The sequence below is a fragment of the Pipra filicauda genome, unplaced genomic scaffold (genome assembly GCF_003945595.2).
Source record: "Pipra filicauda isolate LSUMZ 115617 unplaced genomic scaffold, ASM394559v2 scaffold35_size7292922_pilon, whole genome shotgun sequence".
In the NCBI taxonomy this organism is placed as follows: domain Eukaryota; kingdom Metazoa; phylum Chordata; class Aves; order Passeriformes; family Pipridae; genus Pipra; species Pipra filicauda.
Window position 1 is genome coordinate 5,696,520 of NW_024104487.1, and position 12,908 is coordinate 5,709,427.

At 37.9% G+C, this 12,908-nt stretch overlaps 1 protein-coding gene across 6 annotated transcripts in view; it reads left to right on the forward strand.

The window, feature by feature from the left end:
- The window catches only part of PDE8B (phosphodiesterase 8B), a 74,184-nt gene that overhangs the window by 39,579 nt on the left and 21,697 nt on the right, over positions 1 to 12,908 (forward strand). For all 6 annotated transcript variants that reach the window (XM_027709918.2, XM_027709919.2, XM_027709920.2 and 3 more), the window contains exons 5-10: positions 904 to 961; positions 5,253 to 5,341; positions 8,843 to 8,921; positions 9,407 to 9,547; positions 10,836 to 10,924; positions 11,339 to 11,399. In XM_027709918.2, coding sequence (XP_027565719.1) covers positions 904 to 961; positions 5,253 to 5,341; positions 8,843 to 8,921; positions 9,407 to 9,547; positions 10,836 to 10,924; positions 11,339 to 11,399 — 517 coding nt within the window. The remainder of the gene's footprint in view (positions 1 to 903; positions 962 to 5,252; positions 5,342 to 8,842; positions 8,922 to 9,406; positions 9,548 to 10,835; positions 10,925 to 11,338; positions 11,400 to 12,908) is intronic.

Sequence of the window (12,908 nt, forward strand, 5' to 3'; positions counted from 1 at the left end):
TGAATGCACCCTCAGTCATTCTGCAGATGACACAGAATTGAGTGGAAGTGTTGATCTGCTGGAGAGTAGGAAGGCTCTGCAGAGGGATCTGGGCAGGCTGGATTGATGGACTGAGGCCAATGGTATGAGGTTCAACAAGGCCAAGTGCTGGGTCCTGCCCTTGGGTCACAACAACCCCAGGCAGCACCACAGGCAGGGGGAGGAGTGGCTGGAAAGTGTACCAGCAGAAAAGGACACCCCCATGGGTGCTGGTTAAACAGCAGCTGAACATGAGCCAGCAGTGCCCAGGTGGCCAAGAAGGCCAATGGTATCCTGGCCTGGATCAGAAATAGCACGGCCAGCAGGACCAGGGAATGGTCCTCCCCTGCGCTTGGCACTGGTGAGGCCACAGCTCAAATCCTGTGTCCGGTTCTGAGCCCCTCAATTCAAGAAGGACATTGAGGTGCTGGAGTGAGTCCAGAGAAGAGCAGAGCTGGGGAAGGGGCTGGAGCATATGAGGAGTGGCTGAAGGAGCTGGGGGTGTTTAATCTGGAGAGAAGGAGGCTCGGAGGGGGGACCTTATAGCTCCCTACAGCCACCTGAAAGGAGGTTGTAGCGGGGTGAGGCTCAGTCTTTTCTCTCAAGTAGTAAGGGATCTGACAAGAGGAAATAGCCTCAAGTTGTGCCAAGGGAGGTTTAGATCGGATATTATGAAAAATTTCTTCACTGAAAGGATTGCAAAGCATTGGACCAGGCTGCCCAGGAATCACCAGCCCTGGACATACCTAGAGGACGTGTAGACGTGGTACTTGGGACATGGTTTAGTGGTGGACTTGACAGTGCAGGGTTAAAGATTGGACTCGATGATCTTAACAGTCTTTTCCAACCTGAATGATTCTATGATTCTGTGATTTTGTTTCGCAGATCTGCTGACCAAGAAGAGACCTCTGTTCTTCCCCTTCTTGATGCAGGCTTTGATAGGGTAAGTATAATTTGCCCATGTAATATAGAAACCATATAGTAACTTCATAAATTACAGACACTTCTACTTCCTCAAACTGAAAACTATACATCCTCTTCTGTCAAAAATTTATTGATAAGAAACCCGTGACAGTTGATTTGGTATTCTTTTCTTTTCAACAATGTATTCCAGAAGCATGTGAAATAAGAGACTCTGTGATTTAGCTAATCCTTTCAGAATAGCAAGAGTACTGAAATTAATTTCTTGTGGTCTGACTGGGCGGTGAGTGGGTTTTGTTTATGACTGCATTGAAAAACAATGATGGGAGACTGATGAACATGTGCTGCATATTGCAGCATGCTGACTAGTCACCCCAACATCTCTGCATGTCTCAGACTGCTGGGATTCCTCTTCCAATGGGACTACAAACCTGGTCCAACTCCTGATGTGAAGAAGAATTTATTTTTTTTCCCATGAGGTCTGTTGTCCTGGTTTGCACCAGTTCTTCTCAGGACAGAGTTAGAAGCTCTCCTGTACAGGTAGCAGAAATAAAGATAACTGTTCATACTGTTTCTCAAAACATCTTTGTAGGAGAGAGCAGAAAGCAGGAGTTCTCAGCTCTGAATATCTAGGTTTCTTACCCTCTTCTAATCTTTGTGTGAATGGCTTTGGATGGGCATGAATGTTATGTTGCTATATTATAAATCAGCGGTATTATTTAAGTTCATAAGGAGTTATGTACTTAGGCAACAGAAGCACATCAGTGGACACTGTAATTAGAGAGATTTAACTATATGTCCTAAATATACATATAGTTAGGACAATGAATTGTAGTAAGGAATATCAGAGAAGGAGTGGAATTAACTCAGGTAGAATCTCATGCTCAGATGCTCAGATGTCCAGTATCTGAGCTAACTCACATTCAGCTCAAGTTTGTTTACATAGCAGAACATGCACCAGAATTACCATTTTCAGATCATCTCAAAATAAAAAGAGGTACTAGGTCTTGCCTCTCCTGCCAGGGTGTTGTGGGGGCAAATGATTTGAAGGCCAAAGCCCTTCTAAAGCACATAGACACTCTGAAAATTGGAAAAGCTGAATCTAAGAGAAAGGTCAGCTCAAGAATGCCAGTACTTTCTTAGTGATCTCTCTCTCTCTCTCAAAAAAAAAAAAAAAAAAAAAAAGCTTTAATAGTTTTCAAAGAAAACTTTATTACTTCTTAGTTCTAGTGTTTCGTTTTAAAATTATGCAGGAAAATGTTTCATGAGCTAGATTATAACTGTAGGTGTAGTACTGAGTAAAACCAGAGGAGACACTCTGCAGCATCGAGACACATTCCAGTGGCACACTGTCTGCCTAGGAAAATAAAATCTTTTTGCACCTGACAGCTGCTCTAGTCATTCCCTCTTGCTGTCCCAAATTTATCAGAGAGCTTGTGCAATATAATAATTTCCTATTGGAATTATTTTCAAGACTTTAAAACACATCTGATGTCAAACATTCTATTTTTGCAGTGGTATAGACATAGGAACTATTTGTGCTTGGATAGATAGGGATCAGTAAGGACTAAATCCATTAACACATGAAACTGCCCCACACAAAGATTTAAAAATACCCTTCTTCAAGAGAGACGGTATTTGTAGGGAATCTCTTCCTCTGGAGCAAAAATGAAATTTATTTTTGGAAAATCATACCTGTTTAAATAATAATTTTTTCTGTTTTTTCTTCCTCCTTCTCAAGAAGGTCTATTTTATTGCACCTTCTGATTTTCCCCCTATATCATTAACCGCTTTTGTGTTTGTGTGTTAATGCTGTTGTTAGTCCAGTATATTAATTATGTTGATTTTTTTTTCCTCTCAGCCTCATAAATCTAATAGTGGTGGCCTACTTAGGATGGACTAATTTGAATAAGTGATTTAGCTTCCTGACTGATTTTTACCTATGATTTAAATCAGCAAAAATTATTGAATTACAGTCTTGTCTTGTATTTTGAACTTTTTTTCCTAAACAAATGTTGATTCTCATTGACCAGATACTATTAAAACTCTCTGGATTGGAATAAAAGAAGTTTTTAATGTTAAACCTAGTACCAATTGCTAAGCAGGAAGAATAATGCACTCCTACTAGCTAATGATTCTAGTGGCTTGTGTGAAGTTCTGTATAGAGCAACAATGGAATCCAATTATAATGAAGTAAAAAATAATTTAAGGGTATATGTTAGTTAAATGAAAATATACTGTATAAATATGAAACTTTTTAAAAAGAAACTGTTGTTGTCTGCCTCTAATATTTGAGAGTTAATAGATCTTCCTTTTCTTGTGTCACATTAGGGGCAGAGATTAAAAAAAGGAAATGTTTCCTGCTATTTTCAGGTCCCAATTGATTTCTTTGCTTTGAGTCAGCCACTGAATGAATGGCATCAGCACTGTAAACTTAAATAAACTGATTCTGTACATCTGCAGAAGACTATACAACACCTAAGAGCAGGTTTAGCACTTCAGTAAGCTTCAGTTCTTGGTTCTTAGCCAAAGATTTGTGCCAAGAGTTTTGTCAGTAAACAGCAGTGGTTTAATTTTGTCAGTAAACTGCACTGCTTTAAAAAGCTGTTTATAAAGAGACTTACTATATTCTAGTAAGTCTAGTTCATAAAATAAGATTGCCATCAATGATAAATTTTATATTATTGATAGATTTGTTCTTATATTGTTTTAAATTTAGCACAAAATTGAATATTTAAAAGAGCACCCTAAAACTGAAAATCTAAATCTACAGTGCTATAGAAGAGAAGTTTGTTTGCAGACAGTTTGTTATGCAAAAACACAATGCTATTTGCACCTTTGCTTCTACCAACTTGATACTGTGTGTTTTGTTTTCCCTTAGTGTGTGAAGTGAGAGTTACAGAAATACTTTAAGATCTTTGCATTAAGGAGTGAAACAGACCCATGCTGACAATTGATTTTAATTTTATTTTTTTTACTTTTTGCTTGAAACTTGGAATTAAGCCATTGGTCCCCACAGGTTTTATACAGGAGAGAAGCACAGATTTCCTAAAAGCTATTTTTTGTTCCTTGGAGGTTTGCATGCTACCTCTTGACTCTGCATGCAGCTGTGCTGTGAGAACTAGTGACAACACAGGGTATTTCATGTGGTAACTAAAGTCAGTGCATGTGATCATCAATAAACTTTATTTGAAGTCAAAGAATCCACTTCTTTTGTAGCAATGTAAAATTTCTGATTTCAGCAGGATCAAGCACAAGACCTTTTAGATTACCACCTGTGCCTGACAAAGAGAGGACAAGATCTCACCTGTCTGGAGTAAAAGTTTGTTCACTGTTGTTAGCATACTTTTCTGCACTTCTGAATTCACATTGACAGCTCAGTGAGATTACTTGTGAATCAAAGTCACTTCTGAGCTTTAGCTACAAATTTGCTTGGAAAAAAATGCCAAATAAATTTTTTTCTCTCTATTTTTTAGCATGAATGTTTTATGTCTCTAAGGTTTTCCATTCTGAATTAGGGATAGATGTTCCAAATGAAACATCAAGGCAATACTGTTTTTGTGTAAGACTGTTTTGGGGTTTTTTTTTAGATTTTCTGTTTCTAACTGGGTTGCTAGAACCAAATGGAAAAATCCACAGTTGAGGTTTTAGCGTATTTTTATACTTGTTTTGTACTTAGATAGCCATGTTGTCTTAAAAACTAGGAACTCATTCCTGAGAAACAGATGATTATTCAACACAAAAGGTACAACAAAGGCTTATTTCTACAGAATCACAAGATGGTTGAGGTTGGAAGGGTCCTTGGGGGGTCATCAACCCAATCTCCCTACTGAAGTAGAGACACCTGAGGTAGGTTGCCCAGGACCATGCCACACAGCTTTTGAAGATCTTCAAATCTCCCTGGGCAACCTATGCCAGTGCTTGGTCACCCTCACAGTAAAAAAAAAGTGTTGCCTGATATTCAGAGGTAATCTCCTGTGCTTCTGTTTGTGCCTGTTGCCTCTGGTCCTGTCACTGGGCACCACTGGAAAGAGGCTGGCTCTGTCCTCTTACAATCAATCTTCAGATATTTATGTACCTTGATGAGTTCCCCACCTCAGCCTTCTGTTCTCCAGGCTGAACAGTCCCATCCAGACTGAACAGTCCCAGCTCTCTCAGCCTTTCCCCACGGAAGAGGTGCTTAATCACCCTTGCGGCCCTTTGCTGGCCTCATGCCAGCTCTCCTTATAAGGTCAGAGTTTTAAATGCAGGAACAGAAATAACAGTTTAAAACCATTCCGATCTATTTCATGCACTCTTGATTTGTTTTCCAGCAATTCATGGAGAACAGCAGTGTAACTGCTTGTTACAATGAACTGGTTCAAATAGAACATGGGGAAGTGCGATCTCAGTTCAAATTACGGTATGTAGAAGCGTAAGAAACTGTAAACATCAACCTTTTGGTCTAAGTAATTGTATCAGGTTGCTTCTTGCTTCTTCCCAGCTATGCATATGTGTGTTTTGCATGGGCATGTTAACTAATATACTTTTGTATTTTCTCCTTCTGTTATTTTGTAAAGGACAAACTTAAGTGTCTTAGTAATTGGTACCCTGAGAAAGCTTGGTCAGAAAACTGTGAATTTACATGATGGTAGAACTTCACAAAGTCATTCTTGATCTTGTGTGTCTAAGATTTTATATTTAATAGATTGAGCTGAATGCAGTCTTGATTATTTTCTTGCTTGGGCAAGACTTGGTGGGTCAGGAGCACAGTTTTTTATCATAATGAGAAAATAAATTACTTTCATTCTCTTATCACTTTTTCCTAAATGTGATTAATTTTATGTTTAATATAGTTGCTTATGCATGCATGTAGATACTTTTGCAATGCAAGTACATGAAAGAAAAAGCCCTAGAAGTTGAGTGTAATGCAGAGGAGGGGTCATTCTCTGTGTCTTAAATTCCAGTAACAGAAAATACTACCATTTTTCCACAGGTTTCAGTGACTTTGTTTAAGAAATAGATTTTTGAAGATTTTCTTTGCAAACTGATCCCTAAATGACTTCATATTTTCAAGTGATTGTGTGTTCGTGCATGCAGAATGCGATTATAATAAAATTTCCAGGGAAAAAATCTAATTTGGGCTTACACAATTTTAATAGTTGTTTTCTAAAACTCAGCAGGAGAATAAAGCAGCTATGATATTTTAGAAGTTAAATTTTAGCAGTTAATTATTAGTTGTGGTGGTCCTGACTTGGTTCATTGTTAGTTGCAAATGCAAGATTAAATAAGCATCTTCTGAATGAAGTCAGCATAGATCAGAAACATCAATTTTATATGGAAAGATTAAGCTGTCATTTAAACACACAATGCTTGTACTTCATATTTTATTTCAAGAACAAGATCCAAATACATTTTGTACATCTCTACATGAGTAGTATCAAATATGAATGCAAATAATTAGAACTTCAAGCCAGGGAGCATGATTCATATTGGCTACCATATTTTTCAGTAAGTTCATTTACAGCCGTTAAAATTCATTAAAATTGGAAGGAAACAATGTCAGTCCCCGATGGCATTTCATCTACTGACAGTTCTTTCATCCATATTGTTTATGGAAACAGCAGCAATTCTGCTTGATCTCGCTCTTTTGTATGGAGTTACATAAACTGTGAGCCTACTTCATTTTAATTTATGTAAATAATATTATATAAAATTCATCCTGTGTTATCATGTCTTTTGTATATTGATAATAAACATTATATATATTTTTGTGGATTTATATGTATCCACATCACCTCTGAACACGACTCTTTTGGGAACCTTTGGCAGCACTGTAAAATACTATGGAAAGAAAAGGTGGTATCTTTGGGTTTGCTACTGCCACTACCAGATGCAGTCCCAGAATAATTAAGGAAAAAGTTTAACAGATGTAGGCCCAATATAGCTAAGCAGCTAAACCTTGTCATCTAACAAGCACAAGTAATACTTACAAGCAACTTTTGTACTAAAATCAGGGGGTATAAGGTAGCCTTTTAAAAGGTAAACTTTCTGAAAAGCTGTATTTGTAACCTGGAAAAGCTGATGTCTCATCCCTACCTCTGCCTTATTTGGCAGGTGCCATTAAAAACTAAACAGAGCTGGTATTTGGAAATGCTATTTAGTTACAATTTTTTTTCACTCGTGGTTTAATTAAGTGGGTAAAAAAGTGTTGTACTGTATGTCTGTCTCACTTGTTGCTGGTCTGTAGGTCTTCTCTACAGCTTTGTAACAGTGAAAGGGAAGAGAATGCAGAAAGTTAGTCAATGGAATTAAACCCGGGATATTTCAAGTGTTCAGACACAAGAGAAACATGGTGAAAGAGTAGAACCAGCCCAAGAAAATAGATACGGTCATGTCAGTAGTCAGAAATGTCTTTCCTTTCGTAGCAGGGACTCTGCTTCTCCGCATTGTTGCTTCTGGTTTGAAAATTGGTTGGACATCTGTGTGTCAATCAAAGAGGATATGGGCTTGTAATTTTGTTGGCTTGATTGCCAGATCAAATGAAAATACTAAGGCTTGAATAGTGAAAACATACCTGTATGTTTTCATACAGAAAGTTTACATTTGTAATGACATTTGTTTGCAGCTGTCACTGGGATAAATCTGTCACTGAGATAAATCAGTTACTTCACACAGCACAAAATCACACTTGGGAACCAGCTCGGATTGCTGGAAAATCACTTGTAAAAGCTCCTTTTATTATATGAATTGAAATACTTCTGTCATCTTCTGGATATCACTTTTTGTCTAGAAATCTTCATCAATGCAGCTACATGGCAGTGTTTCTGTGTATATCTCTTCATGCATCCTATTTGGGTTAGAGTTAATTCCATGATAAGCAGAAGTAGAAACGTCCTGTATTTCTTAGTTCTCTAGTCATTGGTACTAACTCAAACTCTACTATGCAGTCTTGGAGCAAGATGTTTCTTTTCAGTAATAACTGTATACAAGAATGTTCATGCACTTTTGCTCCCTGCATTGAGAGGCATATAAAAGGTAATTAGTTTGTCTTTAGTCCAAATCAAAGATGAAATACTGACATCTATCAAAGCAAGTATGCCAGGTTGTTTCTTTTAGTATGCACTTTCCCTGCCCATGGCAGCGGGGTTGGAGAGAGATCTTTTTTCAGGTCCCTTTCAACCCAAACCATCCTGTGATTCTATAAGATATACTTTTTTTCCTTAGCATTAGGAGCCTATATTAATGTTAAGGCCATTTGTGTAAATCATAATTTAAGCAACTTAAATTTTGTAGCAAGAAGATAAGGCTTTTGTTTTCATGCATTAGTTCAAGGATAGCCCTGAAAAAAATTGGGTAATAAAGATAATTTTGGCCCTTAAAAATCAGGATGTATGGAAATCAAGTCATTGCATTATTATTTGGGAGCAGGAAAATTGACATTTTTTGGACTAGAACTTTGAGATGGCTTAGATTGTTTCTTTTAACTATGTTGTATTACAGCTTCTTTGACAGTGCCAATCCATTTGCTTATTGAAAACTTTGTATATATCTGCTATGATGATTTTTGTGTTCCCAATCTTTAATGATCACAAAACTTTCTGATGTAACAGTAGCATGTTAGTTTTACTGCTAATTGTTAGTTCCTGCTGTTCAAAGCATGTATGTAGATAAAAATATACTATTAAGATGCTGCAGTGCCTATAAGCACTTTTACAATGTGATCTGCAGTAAAAGCATGTTAACAAGGCTGTCTGAGGCTGGATGTTCTGAAAAAAGTCATACTGAAGATAGTGACACGGTTTAGTCAAAACAACTGGAACTTTGTGATTCGTCTACCGATAAGTACAATTTCATAATGTATTTATAGTGAACAAAATGTTCTAACAATAAAACTAATGTGCTAATCCTTTGCTAATTTCAGAGCTTGTAATGCAGTGTTTACAGCATTAGACCATTGTCAGGAAGCTGTAGAAATAACCAGTGAAGATCATGTCATTCAGGTAGGGAAGGAAACTTTAACTATTTTATAGAATTGGAAAAGAAGAACCCCAAAGAGATCTTTGCACAGTAGTTCCTGTTCTATTTCAGTATTTTAGTTTTGTTGCCTGTTAGAAAACCTTGTGGAATTAAGTGCCTAATTTTTGGATGATGCACACTGACGCCTGCTGAATAAGACTTTTCCTTCAGCAACCGTTATTTAGATTATAATTTTCAGTAAAGTAATGTTGTCTGTGGTAAAACCTGTATTATTCTCTTTCTGTGCCTTCTGATAGGAGGTTACATATCGCTTGCTGTGTTCAGCTTCTTACTTGAATAAAATGTTTCACCATCACATAGTATTTTTATATGAGAAACACCTAATTGTAGGGATGTGTGGTTGTGGTTTTAGCCATATAACTTGTCACACTTCGATAGTTAAATGTGAGTAATTATCCTTTAAGTACATTTCTTTAGATACTGACAAAAGGTACTTTTGTCTTGGCAGTATGTTAACCCAGCCTTTGAACAGATGATGGGATACTGCAAGGGAGAGCTTATTGGCAAGGAACTTACTGAATTACCTAAAAGCGATAAAAACTGTGCAGATCTTTTAGACAACATAAACACATTCATTAAAAAAGGAAAGGTAAGCAAATAAAACAATCTCATTGCTATAGATTCTGCTTTATTTTTTATTTATATATTCTGCATTATTTTTCATCATTCTGGGTTTAAGAACACAAGGTGTGTTCATGAGTGTACATATAAGACCACAATTCTGCTCCTTAGATGTCTAAGGACCACAACAGCCCATGTCACAGACAAGTGACTACAGATTTCATTAGCTTTGCTTTTAGGATCTGACTGAACTTCTTCTGATCTGTTGGCTTAAGATCAGTATTAGGATGTTTTCTCTGTTTCTATTTTGCTTATAGCCCATGGAGTTTTTGTTAGTTGGAATGTAACAGTCCCTCAGTCAGTCTCTCAGGTGGCTGAATCATCCAACCAAAGGTTTAACTGCTCTGTCAAACTGCAGAGCCTTCACTGACTGCATACTTGAAGCACCAAAAAGTATTGGCACTCAGTGGGGTTTGTTTTTCTAACTACAGTTAGAATTCTATCTGCAGAGCCCTGTGAACTCCTGCTGTTGTGGTGATGGGCCTGGCAATACGTTCCCCTAATCCGAGCAACAGTCTCTTATCCCATCTCCCACAGATTGCAGAAGTACCTTTCCCTGTTTCACATTCTGCTTCAAGAACTTTGGGGAGTTCTTGAACCTTTGAATCACTTCCAGCAATGATCTGGAGTCACTGTCTGGAGTTGTCTGCAGTTGACCTGCAGGCCACTCCTGCTGCGCTCCTCCTCATTTATATGGGCTGCCCAGCAGCTCGCACTGCCTACTCAGAGGTATCTTCCACCCATTTTCCAATTTAATCCTACTCTGCTGCCATGTAGTTCTCTCCTTAAAAATATTTCTTCTTTGAGGTTAGTTGAAGGGCATCTTTAGGTCAAGGATTTTTGAAATTTAGCATACATATTGCTTGGCAACCGACAACTTCAAAGCTGAATGGTGCTCAGTACAGTTTGTTTCTGCTGGTCCCAAGGGAGGTACCTTCTGGATGTGTTGCAACCACTGTTGCTTATGGTGGTACCTAGCAAGAATGTTTGTAACCCCTCTAAGTAGATGATTCCTGAAGTTCTTTGTAAAAGTTGCATGCACGCTTGTAAGAGAAACATAGTTACCCTGTCCGTATGTTAGCAAATGACTGTTAAAGGTGCTATTCTCTAGTAATAAATTTTATACTATTTTAGAAAAGACAACCATGAAATAAAATGTAACAATTTACTATGTAAGGATTATGCAATAATAAATGAAGATTTGACTGCAAGCTATATATTCTTAGATGCTGTCTCTGTTGTGTGTTTTTCCTTAGGAATGGCAAGGAGTTTACCACGCAAGAAGAAAATCAGGAGACAGTATCCAGCAGCATGTGAAGATAACACCTGTGATAGGACAAGGAGGGTAACTAACTTGTCCAGAACATATCTGCTTTCTGGTTTTTAGGGCCTTCTTTCTGCTTTCTCAATCTGTAAGTTTGGCATGAATCTCCATGTATTTAGCAGCTGGGCAATCCCCTTGTTTGTGTGTGTGCTTGCACATGCTCCCACCTTTGCAGTGCAGAATCGGCACATTGCCAAATTCGGCTCCCAGATGTGCAGGAGAATTCCTGAAGGAGCAAAAGGATCAGGTGTCCTGGGACAAAAACATCACTGTAATGCTGAAGAAGTGCTGGTCACCCAGTCATCTCGCTGGTGTTGGGTTTGGTATCTGGTTTCCTGAGGGCATGGAGATCTCTGCTATAGAAAATAGCAGTGTATCGCTTCACTTCTCTCTTTACCATTTGATATGGTAACAAGTGATTATTTCTGTTGCTAGGAAAATAAGACACTTTGTGTCCCTCAAAAGGCTGCATTGTACCAACGAAAACAACAAACAGGTATTGTATTTCTTTCATGTGATAATTTTCATAGCTTTTAGTAAAATAATATATTTTGGCTTATCAATTTTTGCAAGCAGATGTAATCTATATTTACAATGAGATTCTCATTGATTGTTGGAGCAAGCAAGAAAACTTCAGCATTTGCATGGGCTATTCTCATTCTGTAGGACTGTTGAGTAGAGGAAGAAAGGCTTTAATTTTCTGGAGCATGAATGTGACAGTTGAGTCCATGATACTGTGGAGCAACACAGACCATAGTTCAAAGGGAGTTCAGGGCCTTCTTTCTAGACCTGCTCTTGACAGTCTATCTGGTGTATTTATGCCTAATAATGACCTATGCTCAGCAGTCATAAGGCTTGCAAATGTGTGGTTCTTAAATAAAGTGTAGCCTTCGTGCAGCACCTGAGACTTCACACACTCATTAGAACAAGTGTTCTGGAGGGGTGTCACTCAAGCCATAACCCAAGTAAACCAGCAGCAGCAACTGACCCAGGTCTCTGCAATACAGGCACACATCCACACCAGCTGGTCCTGCCACAAGCTGGTCGTATGGGGAGCTGTTTGCTGTAATCTGCTCCTGCTGTCCACCCGCTGACAGTGTCTGAGGCAAATGATCATATCACATGCTTTGCCCCAAAAATACTCTAGTACATGCCCTGTAAAGAAGTCTGAAATTCTGTGAGCAAAGAGTGAAATCTGTCTTTAGCTTGTGGTCTGTAAGGGTGAAATAGGAAGTGTCTGGCAACATTTTAGACCAAGGATGTGCTTGAGAAACATGATATGTTTCCATATTGTTTCTGGAAGGGGTTATGTAGCTCATTTAGACTTTTATGTGCTTTTACACCTCATATAGGTAAAGACACTTATGCAGACAAAGTATTTAGAAAGTCACAAGTATGTCTAGTTGTCCCTTCTTTAGAAGAACAATACTGAATATTAACACATTATTGGAATACCGCTACTACTGGAAGAATTTCATAGGTGGTAGTCTGTAAAATTTGCCCACTGAAACTATCCTCCTTGCATAAGTCTTGTGGAGGCAGGTAGTCAAGGAAGAAAACTGCATAACTTTTGGAAGAACTTTGAAGGTTTATCACTGAAAAGTAAGACTCATAATACTGTAAACTGACCTCATCTTTGAATTAACCATGGGTTTTAGTATTAGCAGCAAAGTATTTACAGTCACAGTATTTTTTAAAATCTCAGGCTAGAGTGCCACTGAGTTTTGTAACAGAAGCAGTGATAAAGTTATGTATTCTAATGTATTCTCTTTAATTCATTGTTTAAAGCTTTTCATTGTTTTTTCATTTATAGCTGCTTTGATTTGAAAGTGAGATACAATCTGATCTTTTTTTCTTTAAAAAAAACATAGCTGAAAGACTGGTACAGAGAAGTGTAGATATGATACTGTACTCTTTTTGCAAGATAATGAGTACAACACAATTACAAATTTGCAGCCTTCTGTAAAAAACAGCAGTAGGAATATAGAAAAAATCCTTTTCTGGT